General features: G+C 49.4%; 2 protein-coding genes across 2 annotated transcripts in view; one reads left to right on the forward strand and one right to left on the reverse strand.

The window, feature by feature from the left end:
• Positions 1 to 2,661: 2,661 nt before the first annotated feature.
• Positions 2,662 to 4,446, reverse strand: LOC119399021 (uncharacterized). The gene has a single exon (XM_037665836.1). The coding sequence runs from the start codon at positions 4,444 to 4,446 to the stop codon at positions 2,662 to 2,664; it is 1,785 nt and encodes a 594-aa protein (XP_037521764.1).
• An 18-nt stretch (positions 4,447 to 4,464) lies between these two features.
• The window catches only part of LOC119399022 (uncharacterized), a 57,813-nt gene continuing 42,773 nt past the window's right edge, over positions 4,465 to 19,504 (forward strand). Inside the window, exon 1 of the mRNA XM_037665838.1 lies at positions 4,465 to 4,653. Within this exon, the coding sequence (XP_037521766.1) occupies positions 4,465 to 4,653 (189 nt within the window). The remainder of the gene's footprint in view (positions 4,654 to 19,504) is intronic.

Genomic DNA, 19,504 nt, shown 5'->3' on the forward strand with positions numbered 1-19,504 from the left:
AAGGCAGGGAGGTTAACCAGTTTAGGAAAAACTGGTTTGCTACCCTACACATGGGAACAGGGTGGGGGACATTTAAAGATGGAGAGGAAAGAGAGAGAGATAGTAATGATACTCCTTATGTACTCCGCTGACAAAATACTCCCTATGTACTCCGTTCACAAAAATACTCCGTATGCACTCCCACTGTCAAAATACTCCCCATATACACCACTTACTAAAACGCTGCCTGTGTGCTCAGCTGACAAAAATACTCCCTATGCACTCCACTGACCGGAAATTGCGCGATAAAGGCCGATTTTTTCCCTGCGCGGTTATAAATAGGCGACATCAAAACGGGTAAACCCGCAGTCACAATTTGGCGATGCGAAGTTTTCGCGGTGGACAAGTGACTGTCGGTTTGTGCGTTTTTAATTACGGATGAACGCGGCGTTTTTACGAAGAAGGATTAAAATTCAGCGAGCCTGCATGCATGTGTTCCGGATACCGTTCAATGTTTCTGCAATCCTCGCTTCGTGCGTCAGACGTTCTGGACGAAGGTATTATCAGCAGAGCGTAACACCTTTTTTAACACGCGATGCACCTACAGTTAGCTCTCCCGCCTTTCTCAACCCAAGTCAACTTTTTATAATCCCAGACGACGAATGAAGTTGTACTAATTGCTTGCGCCGCACGCATGGTTGTGAGTCCGCACGCTGGATGCGAGCGAGGCGAGGGATTAGAGCGTATAATCCCAGCACGCGATTTTAAAATATCCTCGCATTGCAAGAAAGGCGGGTTATCTTGGCCTACCGTCCGTCGCTTCTGTTTCCATGCTATGATGTTGCGGATTCAGGGAATGTGCGTTTCTTTTTTTTTTCCGCTCACTAAAACTTGATTGCCGTATGTAGACACTCAGAAGTTTTTAAACGCACGTATTGCTTTGAAGACGCTTCCGGTTTCGGCTTTATTTATGGAGGCGGTCGTTAAATTAAGCGGTAACGAGTAGGCCTACAGAGCAGCTGTAATAGGTTTTCGCGCGAAACACGAAATGTTCATAAGTGGGAAAGTAACGTTTTGTCGGTTCTTAGTCAACCTTCCTGTGCGTCCAACGTCTACCTAAGTATGTGCGGTACTGTAAGTACAGTACGGTCCACTGTTAAAGGCAACACTCGAATGAGCACCTTTCACATTGCGGGCCCCCCATAACAGCAAGTGGATGTGGAAACATTGTTGGTGCACGGCAACTTGTCTGGAAAAAGGAGGCAGGACTGTCAAGTACTAGCAGTCTCATGCAAATCTAAGGGGCTGTGCAAGAGAGCGAAGCTCGGACTTGCAATGCGCGCAAGTGTTCCCCTTAACAGTGTACCAGTCTGTACATACTTCCATGTATTTACAGTGCAAATGTAAACTCACCGTGTATTGCTGCACGAGTTTCTCCAAAATCGTTATTAATTATTTTATACTTTCTAACGGCCAGCCCGCAAGATTTTCGGCTGTCTTGTAGATGATAACGCGCACGCGAACCCCAGGTATGGCGCGCCATGAGGGGGGGAGGAGGGGTGGCATGGGAGATGGCCGCACTTCTAATATTTTCGCCTGCCCCGTTTTTACACCTCGAAGTGAAGCATAGCCAAACACAACGCAGTCCCCCCCCCCCCCCCCCTCCCTCTTTCCGAAGGAACTCACTGGTCGCGGGTGTCCATCCCCAGTAAAAAAGTCCTCGCGCCACCCCTCGCTCGCTCACTCACTCACTCACTCACTCACTCACTCACTCACTCACTCACTCACTCACTCACTCACTCACCACTCACATCAATCAATCAATCAATCAATCATCAATCAATCAATCAATCAATCAATCAATCGTTCAATCAATCAATCAATCAATCAATCAATCAATCAATCAATCAATCAATCAATCAATCAATCAATCAATAAATAAATCAATCAATCAATCTCAAACAACGAGATGTGCTTATACATCATGATATTCGTGCGGTACAGTGTTAGAAAAACGTGTTTAATTGCAACCATCGAATAATTACGTCAGTCCGTTACAGTTTGATAGTAACGTGCCTAAGCACAAGAAGCACCGCGGCATGCTCTTGAGCTCTTAGCTGTAGCTCAGGCCCGTAGCCAGGAATTTTTTTCGAGGGGGGGGGGGCACTTGCTGAAAGCCTTGACTATTTGAGAAAAACGCCTATTTTCATTATTTATTTTTGGTAAAACACCATGTATCATAAAAATTTCGGGGGGGGGGGGGGCTTCGGCTACGGGCCTGCTGTAGCTATGTGGCTGTGTTCGCTGCAGCCAGCCTTGCGCTCCCATCATATGTATAGGAGCCAATCTCCATCTTTTAGAATAACACAGCAATAAGCTTGCTGGTGGGCATTCATGTTAAAAAGACTGTACGTGGTGGTGGTGGTGGTGAAAAACTTTATTTTTGAGAAGGCCAAAAGGTAAAAAAATACATTTAAAAAATTAAAAAGCAGCGTTGTGGGCGGCCTTCAGGCTGCCGGTTGTGGCGTCCAGGCCGTGCCTAGCCGCGACGTCCTCCGCCCAAGTCACAGCCGAAGTTGGAGATCCGGCCTGGTGCTGGACAAAGCAGCCTCCCACTGCTGCGGACTTCTTAAGTGCCAAGAGGCAGGGGGCAAGTGTGCCGGACATGAGAAAAAGACATGATCATAATTGGGCGTTGGAGCTGCCACATAAGCGGCAGGCCGGCGAGTACGTCCCGGGGTGGAAGAGGGCAAGACGTTCGGGAGTAAGGAAGGTGTGGGCCTGCAGTTGGCGCCACAAGTGTTGGTGATGCTGGGAAAGGGATTTGTGCGGTGGGGGCAAAGTGAGGCGAGAGAGGCGGTAGTGCAGCGTGATGTCGTGGTACGTGAGGAGCGCGTCGCGCGTGTTCATTCCCGGCGGGGGCGGGCTTGCTCGGTCAGTCGAATCGCGAGCGATGGAATTGGCCGCCTCGTTGCCAGGATGACCCGCGTGAGCAGGTACCCAGATGATATAAATGGGGCGAGAGGGAGTGGTGCCAGAACGCAAGATACCGGCGGCCGGGGGTGCCACCCGTCCAACTGCGTAGTTGTATACCGCAGGCTTAGAGTCACAGAAAATGTATTCCGCGGAAGTTTGTGTGATGGCAAGGGCGATAGCTGCCTCTTCGGCCTCGACAGAGGTGGAAGTGCAGACGGAGGCCGTAATAGTGGGTCGGAGGGAGTTGTCGGTGACTGCAAGAGCGTGGGCTGTGTAGTGGCGGTACGGGGCGGCATCCACATAAGCCACGGCAGGTTGCCGTCCGAACCTACGCCAGAGCGCGGAGGCTCGCGCGGCTCTACGGGAAGGGTGGTGCTCAGGATGCATATTCTTAGGGAGGGGATCAACGGTTAGGAGGGAGGAGATGTGGGAAGGGATGGGCAGGGACGTGGGAAGAGGCATAAGAGGGGAGAGTTTAAGGGTGGAAAGAAGTGCGCGACCAGGCCGGCTGCGGGAGAGACGAAGGAGCTGGGCCGTGCGATGGGCCTCCGTCAGCTCCGTGAGGGAGTTGTGGACGCCCATCGACAGTAGCCGAGCCGTTGAGGTAGATGTGGGAAGGGACAGGGCCGACTTATACGCCTGGCGAATAAGGCTGTTAACTTTGTCTTCCTCGGTGCGAGAAAGAAAGAGATATGGAAGAGAATAGACGAAGCGGCTGAGAACAAAGGCCTGGACCAAGCGGCGGAGGTCGTGCTCGCGCATGCCGTGGTGACGGTTGGCAATGCGGCGTATGAGGCGCATGGTCTGGTGTACCGTGTTGCTGAGTTGAGTGATGAGGGTAGTGTGCTTGCCATTGGACTGAAGAAAGAGGCCGAGGATCCGTAGGGTAGAGACGAGAGGAAGGGGTGTGCCGTCAACGGAGACGGTGAGTGGAAAAGGCGACAGGGGGGCCATCCCCCGAGGCAGAAGGACCAAAAGCCCCGATTTGGTCGGGGAGCAGCTCAACCCGATAGCTCGGGCGTGAGTCGTCACCGCGTCCACACCCGCCTGGAGGGTGGCCTCTATGTCGCCAATATTGCCGGTGGTCACCCAAAGGGTGATGTCATCGGCATAGAAAGCATGTGACAGAGCTGGAATAGTGCTTAGGGCACGTGCGAGTGGGAAGAGGGTAATGTTGAAAAGAATAGGTGACAGGACAGAGCCTTGGGGAGTACCCTTGTTGCCAAGGGAGAAAGAAGAAGAAAGTGGGCCGTATGAGATTTCGGCTGTGCGGTGGGCGAGGAAAGCGGTGATGTAAGCATGTACACGGGGTCCGACGTCAAGGGAAGAGAGAGCATCCAGAATGGCGGTGTGGTGTACATTGTCGAATGCTTTGGTGAGGTCCAGCGCCAGGATAGCTCGAGTGCGTTTGTGGTGGGAGGGGTGTAGGACGTCCTCGGAGAGCTGGAGCATGACGTCCTGGGTCGACAACTGTGGACGAAAGCCGAACATGGAGTCCGGATATAGGTCATGGTCATCCAAATAGGTTTGGAGGCGGGCCAGGATTACGTGCTCGAACAGCTTGCCGAGGCAAGAGGTGAGAGAGATGGGACGGAGGTGCTCGAGGGAAATAGGTTTGCCAGGTTTGGGGATGAAAGAGACACGTGCATGGGTCCAGGACGAGGGAAGAGTACCAGCTTGCCAATGTGTGTTGAGAAGGTCAGTAAGGGCTTCAAGGGAGGGGGTATCCATGTACGTGCATACGCGGGCACCAGAGAGGAGACAAGACAACACAAACACCGAGTGTTTGTTCGGCTCCGCCATCTTTGCCTTGAGTTTCCTTTTTTTTTCTTTCACTGAAGTCTATATGAACTCTGGGCTCCTCATCTGGGACACCCAGCCTTACACAGTGAGCGAGTGGTGTAGACGGAAGCGGCATCGTGATGTCCTCGACACCCCCGCACCTCCTATGTAGGGCTCACCAAAAATACATCCCCTGGCCGAGTGCTTTTGGATTCATGCTTCGTGCACCAAACAGCTGCTCCTTGAGATGTATATACCGGCGTTCTAAAGCTGCGGAGCTCTTGTAGCGCATTTGCTATACACTCTTGATACTTCAGCTCCAAGGAAACGCTATATCTTCCCGAAGTCACGGGTGAGAGCTAGAGGCGTGCTATTATTCGAAACTTCGATATATTCGATTCGAATAGTTCGGTATTCGTTTGAATTCCGAAAGCATTTTTGCTATTCGAAATATTCGAGCACCGCAGAACTTCATAACATGTGCTCAAATTAGCACGAAGAATTGAATACCTGTGCTAAATTTCGCGACATTTGATGCACGAATTTTCGTTATTCGAATTGGTTTCTACGTTGAAAATTCGATATTCGCACACACCTGGTGAGATCACTTTCCTTGGAGGCTTACACAGGGTCCTGCGTGATTCATAAGGAAAACGCCGAGCTATAGTGTTCGAACCGGTATTCTTCATTTCTTCTATTTCACGGTGCAAGAGTGCCTTATGCGACGCCCGTAGTACCGATCTCGCTAAATGAAACAATACCTTACTGAGCTTTATGCCTAAGATCAGCTGCTATGAGCTCTTGAGCACCAATGTTGTGCTTTCGCCAAACATGCCTAAGGGTTCCGCTCCCTGTAACTAACGCTATAAGGAGAGCTGAGACGAGAGCTTGTACTATCACGGCGACGTCGACGCGAGTGATGCAAAAGAATCAGCATCATTGACGACGTCACCGTATGACGTCACAAAACGTCACGGGTCGCCAAAATTTGTGGGGTCATCATGTCGTCACATGATGACGCTATCACATGACGCCGTTGCTTGACCAAAGGTGGGCCGATCGCGGAGGCACTGCAAAACAACGTGAGCTGCAGAAAGCTTCCAATGCCTCCGATCCCGGAGGCAATGCAAAACCACGCTACGTGCGGAAAGGTTTCGAGGAGGATCAGTACAATCGACTGTGAAGAAAAAGAAGATGGCTTTCGTCTTCCAGTCGTCTTTCTTTAACAGCGATGCTTTTAAAGCTTTAAAGGGACCGACAACTGCCCAGAATATGAAATGAGTTGACTCCACTGATGTAAAGATTGTCCGTCGCACTGAGTCAAACCAACCCTGTTTTTTTCGTGAGAGATGAATTTATATTTTTATTTCTTAAATGAAAGTCGCGAAAAATGACCTGTGGCGCCTCTGGTAGCAAAAGCATGAACGATCCGACGAAGGCGGCCACGTGACCGTTGATTACTGTACGCGGTCGACGATTTTTTTTGTTAGTACTGAAATATTGTTCGTTTCTTTATATTAAAATGTACTACTCCATAAAAATGTACACATATGCCTGCGTTAGTAGTATGCATTAAAGTGGCGCTGCCTTCGCGTGACGTAATGATCCCATGCTCGTTAGCGCGTCTTGAGCAACTTTTCAGCGTGCTCATGCAACCGTGCACGCAGTTTCCAAGTCGCTAAGTAACTGTGCATATGCACGGTGCGGCCGTGCATATGCACAGTTACGTTTTCGATTACTTGGCTTGGCTCGTGTATAGAGAGAGTAACGACGCCGGGACAAGCCATCCATGACACAGGCGCAGGCAACGTTGGGCGCAGGCGCACAGAACGCTGTACAAATACCGGGAAGGTGTATAAAGCCACACATCTCATTGTAACAGCTCGCTATTTTCAAAAATGGTTGGAAAGCGCAAAATAAAGGTGGTTAAGCATAGTTAGAGTAACTCCTGCGAAAGTAGAACAACGACAGCTTTCACAAGGGCTAGCGGCATCGCTATCAATTATCAGCGTTGCTGGAGCAAGCCTCCATGCGTGTTTGGAGCCTTTCAAATCGAAAAATACTGGTTATAAAATAACTACGTGCTTTTCGGATAAACCACTGCAGCTACAAACGCTACGAAGGGTGAGCTTCCTGTCGCGCCGTAAAAAACTGGGTCGAGAAAAATCACTTGTCGGTCCCTTTAACAAATAACCCTGCTGCTCCGTTGCTAAAAATAGCCAAGCCGCCGCCGAGCCGTCGTCATAGCAACCGCCAAAGTTTCTTACACCGTGGCTCAGGGAAAGCGATTTCAACACATTCGGAGTGGAAAGCTTTGCGCGTGCTCCGGATCCGCCCGTCGCCGTCTCTTCGCAGCCGCTTCTTCGGCCGAGCACGCTGGATCCAATCGCCGCCGGCGTTGTGATTCCCGTGCTGCAGCACGACGAGCTGAGGGTCAACGAGCTTCGGTGTGCCAAGCTTTGCGCAACGTAGTGCAAACTTCCCGCATTTCTTTTACTCATAAGCCACATAAGGCTCTTTTTCGCTTGTACGTACCTTGCGTGTGTATGTGATTCATTGTATATACCAAAGTCATCACCCGACACCCGGAATATCAAGCCGTGCGACAAAGCAGGCTAACCTCTCCGGGATTTTCATTAAATATTATTAGCTCTCTTTCGCCTTAATAGTCGTACTGCTCGCTCGCAGCGCGTGCGAGATCCTTCTCACTAGCTGCTCCCGCACTTTTGGAGAAATCTCGGAGTTCTCGTTTTCCCTTCTCACTATACACGTTCTCGCTACAATTATCCGCTCCTTAGCAAAACCGCGGTGTCGGGACGATTACGGTACGAAGATGGAAGAGGCGAATGGCCACGTGTGCGAACGAGCCTGCTGCTGCATGCTGTAAGGAGGTCGACTTAGAGAAAAGCTGCAGCGGCCGTAATTAAGCCCCGATAACGACGCCGCGAAGTCCTCGGGTAGCATGGAGGGGCCAACGCCGGAAGCCAAATTCGGAGGAGGCGTTGCCGGCCGGAGGCGAAAACCCCGCGCGCTGCGAAACCCGGATGCCATTATTATTTGGTTCCCGGCAAACTTTTTTCCGACGACACGCACGAGCTGCGTCAACAAGCGACGTAGTTCGATTTTAATGCGCGTTCTTGAGAACTTGCTTTCCAGAAGGTACTGTTTCTTACAAAAATTACTTAGATGAAACTATGGTGCTTGGTTATTTTTTTTTTTTTTTGACGTGATGGAAAAGGAATGATTGGTCTTTTTTGGGTGGCATTGACCATTGGCCTAGCCAGACGCGGGGTATGGGGGAGTAGTAGCCCCCCTACATATACTTCATTGTGAAGAAAAAAGAAAAGGAAGGTGGTTTTCGCCTTGGAGTCGTCTTAGGCTAATGCATAAAAGGAACTGTATGACTTTGTTCAATACTGGGCGATGCACTTCCCCACACTGTACATTCTGCGGTGATATGGGCGACATTGATTAACTTATTATTCTACCGTGCCCGCAATTCGACACGGAAAGAGATGCGATGGTCCACTGCTTGCAAAAGGGTGGTCTTACGCACCCGACGCTACTTGAAGACATGGTTTTTCCCGGAGGGCCAGCGGCAACGAGGAAGGGCGTGCAACGAGTGCTGATTGCCTTACTGCGAGACACGGGACTGATCGACAGCTGGTGACACAACCGTACTACCAACTAATGAGAGGCTCGGCCGGTGCAGTTGCCGACTGTGCATGTGCGCCAGACTAACCCCGCCTCATGCAACACTATCCCCACCTTAAAGACCCGCCGGTACTTGGCTATGTCAATATAGCTAGAACATTCTTACGCGTGTTCACTCTGATGTCTTCTATTTCGTTTGCCACCACCGCTTCTCTTTACCGGGACGAAGATACAGTGTTTTGCCGCCTGCGCGTTCAGGTATAGCATTTACCAACGCCCATTGATCGAAGATCGAAATTGCCGGCAGCGGCGAGTGCAACGAGAGAGCTGTTGAGAAAACTGTTGAGCACATCTTGTATTACTGCCCGCCTTACGCAAACGAGAGGCTTTACCTCCGTACTGCTATGCATCCCCTGGACGGAAACGCTTTCACTGTCGAGAATATATTATCGTGGAACTGCGCGTCACATTTCCGAAAGCAAACGAAGGCGCTGCTGCGATTTCTTAAAGGCCAACTCCGGCGATTTTTCGAGGTCCATGGATCTCAATAAAATTCGCTGGGTACATTCCTTTTCACATTCCCGTTATATATGCCAAATTACAAGCTGGAGACATACGCAGATTCATTGCAAATGGATTTTATTGATTGCCCCGACTCTCCCCACCTCGCTTCCTAAAATTATTGGCAACATTGGGTGCGTGACGTCATTTTTGTTAAGCGGAAGTGACGGAACCGGGGGGCCTCTAAAGCGTCTGCTATCCGCAAGGCAACAATCGCGAGTGTTTGGCGAGCGCTTCGTTGGCTGGACGTGTGAATTTCAGTTCCTTGTGGTAATGCGTGCGATGGGTGGCAAGTGGTGTTGCGTTGTGGGCTGCACCGATCCCCGTTGTCATTCACGAAACACTCGCACCTAACGATTACCCTGCGTCTCTATATTAGAGTGTTTTAGCTAGCAATGCCAGTTTACTGCATGGAGAGTACGGTAATACCGCACCGGCTAAAGAATGCGCATGCGTGAACACCACGGAAACACTTTCCGTAGCATATATAGGGGTGCACTGTGACCAGGCCTATAACGTAACCTAATGGTGCGAAAGGTGGCTCATACTTGGCTTATATTAAATTCCTTCTGCCGTACCAACGCGACGTTGAACGCCGCTATTGCCAAACTTATGCACTCTTCCCATAGCAATATTAAGAAGCTTTAGTTAGTCCGCGAACTTCTCAGCGATAGCATTTTACGCGATCACGGCCCCACATACTTGAGCTGCCTGGACAGGCGGTGCCATCTGGCGGTGGAATGTGCAACCAGGCAGGCAAAGAGCTAAACAGGTGTGTTCCACTTCATCGAAGAGGAATGGTCATTACAGTTGGGCTCCAAATACGTCGGAATCGCAGCTGTCATCTTCCGACAGCTCAGCTTGTGCACGTGACACGGTCAGTCACACACAAGATTTCCGACGGAGTCACCTTTCAACTGAGCGTCTGCTCTTCACCGCTTTCGCAGCTTTCATACTACGCGCTGGCGGGACCGGCATGCCTTGCATGATTTCCGGTTTTGTAACCACTTATACATCACGCGAAGACAGTATGCTCGGTTGAGTTTCGGTTTCGGTGTTGCGCTTTTTTGCTTATTTAAAATTATTCTCCAACTTGCCGAGTGTTTCTGCTATCGGACCCGTGACAGGAGCGTCTCAGGAATATAAAAGCACCATTACTTTGACATGGCCAAAAAATCGCCGGAGTTGGCCTTTAAGGATACTGGACTGATTCGCCGTTTGTGATGCCAAACGCGGAACTGTTGTTGCAGTGGCCGCAACAGTGATCTTTCTCTCCTCCTCTATGACCCTTCTTCCCTTTTCCCATTGCAGCGTAGCCGACCGGGCTCAGCCCTGGTTGACCTCCCTGCCTTTCTTTTATCCTTCTCTTCCTGGTGGCCAAAATTAATCTGCAGTCCCCCATTACGGTGTGCCTCGTAGTCATATCGTAGTTTGCGAACGTTAAACCGAAGAAATCAATCGAGTCAATGTACCAAGCAGACTAGTCCAGAACGCTTCTGCAACCCGTTGTATATTAATTGCTGGACCTACATAGTTATCTTAGAAGACAGCACCGTCAGCTTTATATGACAGCAGGAATTCGCATTCCTAGTGAAGCCTCTGCAAACCTTGTAAGAGAGTCGATGAAAAAATTGGTGAACACGGGACGTCGCTGAAGCCGACGTTTCTACAAGTGAACTTGTCTTCTTCAAGGCTTGTCTGCTTGAAGACTTGTCTTCTTCGAGTTGCAGCCTTGAAGAAGACAAGTCCAGTTGTCGAAACGTCAGCTCCAGCGACATCCCGTGCTTACGAAGTTTTCATCTCTTCAAGCTTGTATATCTTCTCGTGAACTTCTGCCTTTTTTTTTCTTTTTTTTTTTCTTTTTGAAAGAGAGTAGTGAGTTGGGCTTGGAACAAATTCATAGTGGTTCCGAGTGTTTTGGACTCACTACCGTTATGAATGCCTCGCAAGCTTTAGCCGTCGGGTGTACAGTGCAGCTGCTAGCACCAATTTTTCTTAACCTTATACCACCGCGTGTACAGCACCGTGTGAAGGTCATTGGCACACTGAACGGTGGCGTTTCGTGCCTTACGGAAAAGCACCGGGAACGCCTCCGTGACGACGCGCCGTGTTTTCCCGAAAGCCATAGCACCGCGACTGAGTGTAAACAAGAGCAGGAAGCCGCACACGGCGGCTCGCTACTGCTGTATGTGACAAAAGAAAACGACTCGCGGCACGCGTGACTGAGCAGGCGACACGGGGCCACTCGCTCTACATTGACACGATGCACGTGGCTAATCGTATGTATGCTGTGCTTGTTGCGTGCATTCCCTGCATGAGTAACGGCTTTGCTATAGGATGCGGTACATGTACGACCTCCGCTGTAGTTGACGGTTAATATTGCGAATCACGAGTGCCGTGAAAGGGGCATCAACGACATGGGTAATACGGAACCACGGGGTAATGTTTCGAGGCTGTGAGAGAGACATTAATGAAAGTGGTAGCCGACCGAGGCGTATAGGTAATGTTTCAACGCGGTGAAAGAAGGCAGCACTGAAGGCGACATGGGCAACACCGAAGCATGGGCTACGAAAGCGGTACTAATAAAAGTTGTAGCCGGGTAATTGCTTAAGGATGGGTAATGTGTCAACACCGTGAAAGAAATACGAATGAAAATTACTTGGGTAATTGCGAAGCATGAAACAAAGTGAAACCGTAAAAGGGGCATCAACGAAAGTGATAGCTGGGTAATACCGAAGCGTGGGTAGTGTTTCAGTGCTGTGAAAAAAAAAGGCAGCAGTGAAGAATGCATGTGTAGCGCCAAAGCATGGGCATCAAAGGAGGTAATAATGAGAGTTGGTCGGGTTGTACCGAAGCACGGTTAACTTTTTTCAAGGCCATGAAGGAGGTATCCGGGATAGTTGTAGGGGTAATACCGACGTAAGGCAACGTTTCCAAGACCACACACAAAAAAGGCAGCAATGCGAATTATACGGGTAACTCTGAATCATGCTAATTACTGTCCCAAGGCCATCGAGAGAGGCAGCGATGCAAGTAATAGAGGTGACGCGAAAGCATATGCAGTGCTTAAAGGTCGTCAGAGAAAGATCAGTGAAAATTGTGTGTAGACGTAGCACCGAAGCATGGGTTATGTTATCAAGGCTTTGAAAGAGTCATGAATGCCTCTTTCAGCACGTCATCGCTTTATCTTAATTTTTGCGTCTATTTCGATGCGCGTTTTCCTTGGGACTCGACCAACAGTGGTGGGCGTGGGGGGTAAGATAGAACATGCCTCCCCCCCCCCTCCCCTCAACTTCCTATCGTGAACCCTGCGCACGCCTATGAAAGTACAAACCGACCAATCAGCTTGTAGCACGCATCCCTTGAGCGCCTCCAGTGGCACGTGCTCCGCTTGCAGAGCGCGAGCGGGGCGAAACGCGTGTAGCAAGAATGCGTCTTGTCGTCTCGCTGCCGAGTGCTGCATGTAATCGCGACGAGGAGATCCGCGCGACAGAGCGTTCCGGGCGCCCACAGAGCCGCCGCGGGGCATTCCGCCGCGCCCTCGAAGTTGTCTTCAATACGTCACGCCGTAGACGTCGCCAAGGGCTCCCGCGGCAGCCGACTCGTAGATGTCGACAGCTCGACTGCAAACGCTCCGCGCGAATAACGCTCTGGGTATGAGCTATGAGGCAAGCAAGCCCGCGTTGCTGCGAAGGCTTCAAGAGAGAGAGAGATGAGGAAGATGAGGGAGAGGAGGAAATAGAGAAGGCCTTCTGAAGCCAACAGCGGCGAGGCGGCCTCGACCTTGAGAATCGAGGGTGCTGCGGGATAGCCCTTCTTCTAGAGAGCGCCGCGAGCGATGCGGACGGAGCTGTAATGTGCCAAGCGGCTCGATCGGTCGGCACCGAAGAGGAAGGAAGCCCCGCGGGCATGCAGGCCGCTGCATGTATTAGCCGCGCCTTGCGCGCGTGCTTCGCAAGCGATCTAAACCGTTATGTTAATCCGTCTCGATAAATCCGTGCAGCATGGCGAGAGTTTGACGAGTCGCACGTCAGGTATAAGAGCAGGGATTAAGAGAGAGCGAAAACACTTTGTTGAATCTAACAAAGTGAATCCACCAAAGGATTAGGCCAAGGAACATTGGCGTAACCAGAGGGGGGGGGGGGCAGAGGAGAGGAGTTTGAACCCCCGATTTTTCTTTTTTGCTTGTGTATGTATATACGCACACATACAAACGCACGCGCGAACATAATTGTTGGTTGAAACCCCCTCCCCCCCTCCCCCCCAGAAGAAAAATTTCTGGCTACGCCTCCGCCAAGGAAATCATAGGGGATATGTTCGTTCTTTTTTAACTGTAGTGGAGTAATTGTGACATTACTTGAGATGAAATGAAGTGGAATTTATGTTAAGATGACTGCCCATTCGCCAAGGTGGAAAATTAACAAAGATCGCTTAATTATCTTTTAAAGTGGTAACTCTGGTGAGATATTTTCGATACTAAAGATGCAGCGCTTGACGCTGGGCAAGTAACAAAGCTTGAAGGCCTGGTTCTAAAATTAACTTTTAGAATAGTGACTTTAGCGAAAAATCTTCAATACGAAAGTTGTAGCGCTTGTTCAGAAACGCCGGATTATTTTATCTGTGTTAACTGCCATATTTAATTGTTTTCGAGCCTTTAATTACAATGCGCGAAATTAAAAATAAAATACTTGGCGCCAGTTCGCTGAAACACCCTCTATACAGTGGCTAGTGATTCGATCTCCGCTTGCTGTAGCACACAGCCGTTTCTCAACCGAATGGCTGATAAGTTCCCGCGTAGCCTTCGCCGTGGTGCACGCAACTGTCGAGTGTTACACGGCAGTGAGGGGCGACCGCAACCGCGCGCGTTAATCTGTCGAGTACGTACGTCGTTGAACAGGTGGCAATGCATGCGGGAGCGGCTTTTGACTGTCCGCGGCTGATCGTTGGGGCTTTTTAGTGCGCTCCTGTCGCGGCGGCACGCATTGAGTCAGAGGACGCTGACGTGCAGCTTTCGCAGAGTCGAGGACTCCGGCTTAGGCTAGATTCCGATCGAATCGCTTATGCCTCTCAGGCGCGAATTATTCAGGCGAAAGCCCTTAGATGCCTCATCAAACGCGATAATTGGCCTTCGGCGTGCCGCGTCGGCGGCGTCAACGCGAGTGATAAAAAGAATCATCACGCGGTGACGTCACCATAGGACGTCATATGGTGACGTCATCATGACATCGAAGATCGCCAAAATGTGCGATGTCACCACGACGTCACTTAACGTGACGTCACATGATGAAGTCATCTCATGAAATCGTAGCTTCGCAGCTTTCCGCGCCTCACGTGGTTCTGCAGCACGGCCTCTGAGATCGGCCCACGTTTGACCAAGCAACTATGCCTTGCGACGGCGTCACTTTATGTGACGTCATAGTGACGGAACGATGACGTCATCGATTTTCACAAATTTCGCTAACCTATGACGACGCCAAATGATGATAATTTGTTTGCACCACTTCGTGTTGACGCTGCCGACGGTCACTTTTCGTGTTTGATGAGACATCTAAGGCTTTCGCCTTATTAATAACATGCGGCAATAATCGTGTTGACAGTATTCCAGGCAATGGGATGCAAGCGCGTGCAATCACGAAAGAAGTTAGAATTATCATTTCAATTAACCCGACAATGGGTTCGTGTTGGTAAACAGCAACAACAACAGTTCGCTTCCGTGACAGCTGCGCGGAGACACTATACAGACCCGCAACATCCGACAAGGATTTCCTCTTGTCAGCCGCGCGCTTTGACGTCGCGAGAAGCGACTTCCTGGTGAAACCCGATGCTACATCTCGGCTAAAAACCACGGGGGCACGTGACCCGGTCACGTGTCACTCTCGTGGTATCATACACAAAGAGCCGCATTGACATCTCGCCCGATCGCGGAAGCGTTCGTTTCCCGCAAGCTGGCCCGCGAGTTGCAAGGCGTGGCCCTTTTTTGAAGTGCCCTTTTACTGGCCTAAATATATATATAGCTGCTCGCCGTCGCATCTGGTATCCGGCTGCTGCTATGAAGAGGCCGTATGTCTTTCATCTCACGTGTTGACGCGTCCCGGTTATATGCGTGTTCCCGCGCACTTTGTAACTGGTTGCAATATTTATTTTGCGTACTTATTACATACAGTGTGCCTCAAGTTGGTCCAAGCAGGACAGTCGCGAAAGACACAATGCAAACACGTACGCAAGACCCAGAATATGACAGTGTGGTATATAATTATTATGTGTTGATCCTGCCCTGCCACACTCCGAAAGCTTTGCGCACCTAGCGTGGTTTTGCATTGCCTCCAGGATCGGAGGCATGTCACCTGGTTTTGCACTGCCTCCGTGATCTGCCCACTTCTGACCAAGCTACGATGTCATGTGATGACGGCATCATGTGACATCACGCCAAAATGTGTGACGTCATGATGACGTCACATATTTCGGCGATCTGTGACGTCACATGTTGACGTCATCACATTATGATCTTTTTGCGTCACTCGTCCCCGACGCCGCGGGACGCCGACGCCGACGGTCCAATTTCGAGTTTGATGAGGAATTTAAGGCTTTCGCCTTAATAACAATGACTGTTCTTATGAGCGCTCTTTAATCTACTTGAAATTAAGATCAGCTGGTCGGTTGCACTCTGGTGTCATGAGGAAACGGTTTGAAGTCTGTACTGTTGAAATGTATGTTTGGGAACTTTGTTTGCCTATGGAGTTATCAGGTATTCGACAAACGTGGTGTTTTGCTTCGCCCCCGCAACCCTAAAGGCGCCAACAACCAATTTTTATGGTGCCTGTTTTCTTTTGTGTGCAACGGAAAGCTTACCGGTCAGAGCGTTTAATCGGGGAGTGGGAACGCGAGAACCGCCGTGAAATGTTTATAATCGGAATTTTTCGATCTGCGGCGACTGTGAAGTCGTATACACAGAACACATACTGCAAACACTTGGGAGCGGAGCGCGACAGCTCGTTTGTGTTCGTCCGTAGCGCTTTGCTGCGCATGCGCCGCGGCTCGACATGTTCCACAATACCTCGAAGGCGGCGCTGTTTCTCAACTTCAACTCCCCTTTCCTCGTAAGCGGCACAGAATAGAGCGGTGGTGGATAATATACATGCTCTAATTCTGAGCACCGATTGTGGTGCGCACAAGGTCGTCAGACTACGTACCGCAAACGGAACGATTCCAGGGTGCAGCACCAAGGCTTTGCTGCTGTAGGCTGCGCGACTTACCGGTTTTTTGTTGACTTTCAAACGCAATTAACTAAAAATATATATACGTATAATCCCACTCAAATCACGAAAAGCATGCTTGAAAATGTCGTTCACGGTCTTTTCGTTTCGACCAGGACGTTATCACACGTTTTGGCCAATTGTCGATACCTTTATAAGTCGGTTAGAGGAGATCCGTGCCTGCGAAGACAGGGGCTTTATGTCTAACTAGTCTGTAACCTGCGGGGTTCCGGGGCCCACCGCCCGAAGACCGGTGCCCAAAGTTCGTCGACCCCGCACCCGCAGCGTATTCCTGATATATCTTGTGCGGCTGTGCATCGCACGGACAAAATACCACGAGAGAGAAGTTGCGCGCCCACCTGAATGCACGGACAGAGGAGGCTGTGCTAAGGATAACTTCTGGCGTTTTACCTAGGAAAAGCAGGATGTGGATATATATATATATATATATATATATATATATATATATATATATATATATATATATATATATATATATATATATATATATATATATATATATACTATTTTGCTGCCTTCGACAGCTCAATAACCTCTCTCCACTGACCTCGGGCGCGAAGAGTACGTGAATAAATAAAAAATAAATAGATAAATAAGTGCATAAATAAATAAATAAATAAATAAATAAATAAATAAACTAGTGTGCACGTAGCGGCAACCTGCGGTCAGTATTGCTCTGTACGTTGGTTCGGCAGTCTTTGTCGCTTCGTGCTTACTACGAGGAAGGTTATTTTCCAGTGCGGTATTTTCGAAAAGTTCCCGCACCGCGCTTTAGACCTTGACCGCGCGTCGCGTCGGCATGGAACGTTTCGAGCACTCCCCTTTCAAAAAGATCCGGGACGCGCAAAATAAAGAAAGGCTGAACCTTTTCAGCGTGGTATATATGCTATGTAACTCGCTTACAAAAAAAAAAAAAAAGATACGAGGCGGCGCCGACTTCGTTTCTCAGAGTATATACTATATATACAGCATCGGTACGGCGCGAGCGTTCATGCCGCGTTACTCAATGGCAGCGTTTGTCCGATTGAGCGCGCCGCGTCATTTCCTCGTTGCCGCAATCTTGTTTTTCTTTCCCTTTCTCTCTCTTTTCCCCCCTCTCCCTCTTCTATACTTGGGTCACCTCCTCTTCTTCCTTCACCCTTAAATGCCTTCCACCACCCTTTAGCGTACGTCATCGTAGCGGCCGGCGCTTTGAAACGACCTGCAGACGCTTCTACTTATCCTGTGACGCATTGGTGACTCTTCGTGGGCTGCTAGAGGCTAGCGTAAAAGGGGACCCTTGTGCACGAAACATTCAAAGGCTCTGTTCGGGCACGGTGTGCTGCGGGACGGCTGGGATCGGTGTTGTGTGTCTTAGATGCGTGCAGCGACGTCGCCTAAAAGGCGAAGACTGTATGAGTGTCGTTCGTGCTGCTTTTTGGAAGGCTTCCTTGCGTGAAGTTTTCGAATACTTTGAAAGTGTGACGTTTTAGCGGTAATTTATTATTGCATTTTCTTCTTCCTCTCCTTACTATTAATATTCTTGCTTTTATAAGGCCTCCATTCTCCGAGCCCTATAGAGATATCGGCAACAACCAGGCCGCTATGAAGAGAGTACTAGCTGTGAAGTTCATTTGTACGAACCGCGAGCTCCGTATCCGCGAGAAAGTCGCACGTTAACGGAATTGCTCGTAAGATGAAATTCCTACCGGTCCTTCTGACACTGGACGCATATATCATTAGTACTTGAGGGCCGCGAATGCAAGCGAAACAACGAGAAAAGTAAATCGACAGTGTCATTTTTTTCAACGTGGAGATATGAACGTGTCCTATCTAATGAATCTAGCCACCACCACCACCAACAACAACTAGTACTACCACCTACCACTACTACTACTACTACTACTACTACTACTACTACTACTACTACTATACTACTACTCCTCCCTCCTCTACTACTACTACTACTACTACTACTACTACTACTACTACTACTACTACTACTGCAGCCGCAGCAACAACACCAACTACTACTACTACTGCAGCCGCAGCAACAACACCAACTACTACTACAGCAACAACTACAACAACTACTACTATGGCAGCATCAGCAGCAACAACAAGTACTACTACTACAGCGGCAGCAACAACAACGGGATAATCAAAACATTATACCGTCGAGACCGCGCCAGCTTCAGTAACGCTGCAACGCAGTGCACCTTTTCCGCAAAAGCGTCTGCGGTCGAATAGAAGCTGAACGAGCGGTGGGCACTATATATACGGCGTTGACGGGCACCGCGCAGAGGTGCACACACGTATACACACCCAAACAGCTGCGGTAGTGGAGTGGCCCTGAAGGTCAGGTAGGGGGTAAAGGGTTCGCCCGCGTTTATGTCTGTGTCAACACTTTAATGGTTCTCCCTGCGTTGCGTGACCGCGGCCATTTTTATGGACTGTGCGCGTACATGGTGGGTCGTTTGTATGTAAGGCTGACCGCTTGTGTACCTTCCCAAGGACCGGCGAGTAAAAAGGATTTTCGCGTCTCTCTTACATTTCGGTGCCTCTAAGCGTGTACTCCATGGGGAGAGGAGGGGCGGTGCTTACGCAGTGCTAAGCGTTATGCACACACAGTGTGGGCCTGAAGCGGTATAACGGTAAAACCGCAACGGTTAATGGCCTTCAAACACCTTACAGGGAGGATGACGGTAGGTACGCGTTTTGAATGTTGAATAGATCGGAAGGAAAATGCACGTTCGCTATCTTTTAGGCACCTGACCTGCCCGCGAAAAAATCAAACGTGACATTTAATCACACAATAATAGAGATGTCCACAGAGACTGACACTTAAACACATAAGTTAGTGCATGAGCGATGAACTTTCGTTAAAGTAATGTCAGAGTAACTTCATTACATTTCATGAGTAATAGTAATGTGATGTCGTTACTTTCGGCCAGCTGTAAGTTGTAATGTGATTTATTAACTTTAAGAAAGATTTAGAAAAGTACAATTAGCTGTGTAGTTTAATTACCCTTTAGGAATACTTTTGCCACCTCTGAAGAAGAACTCAACTTAACAATTCTTCTGAAGGACTGTACGGAGATGATGAACAACCTTTCTGAGCCGTTAGACAGAACCTAATGAAACCTAATGCAGCGGAGGTCGTAGGTTCGGTCCCCAGCGGCGGCAAAGTTGGTTTTTTGTCAACTTTAATTCCTCTTCATTTATGTCATAAATTATAATTACTACATTACAGTTAAACACCACAAGTAATATCCCCTATACTTTCCTTCGCTTCATTG

Source organism: Rhipicephalus sanguineus, chromosome 7 (genome assembly GCF_013339695.2).
Source record: "Rhipicephalus sanguineus isolate Rsan-2018 chromosome 7, BIME_Rsan_1.4, whole genome shotgun sequence".
In the NCBI taxonomy this organism is placed as follows: Eukaryota; Metazoa; Arthropoda; class Arachnida; order Ixodida; family Ixodidae; genus Rhipicephalus; species Rhipicephalus sanguineus.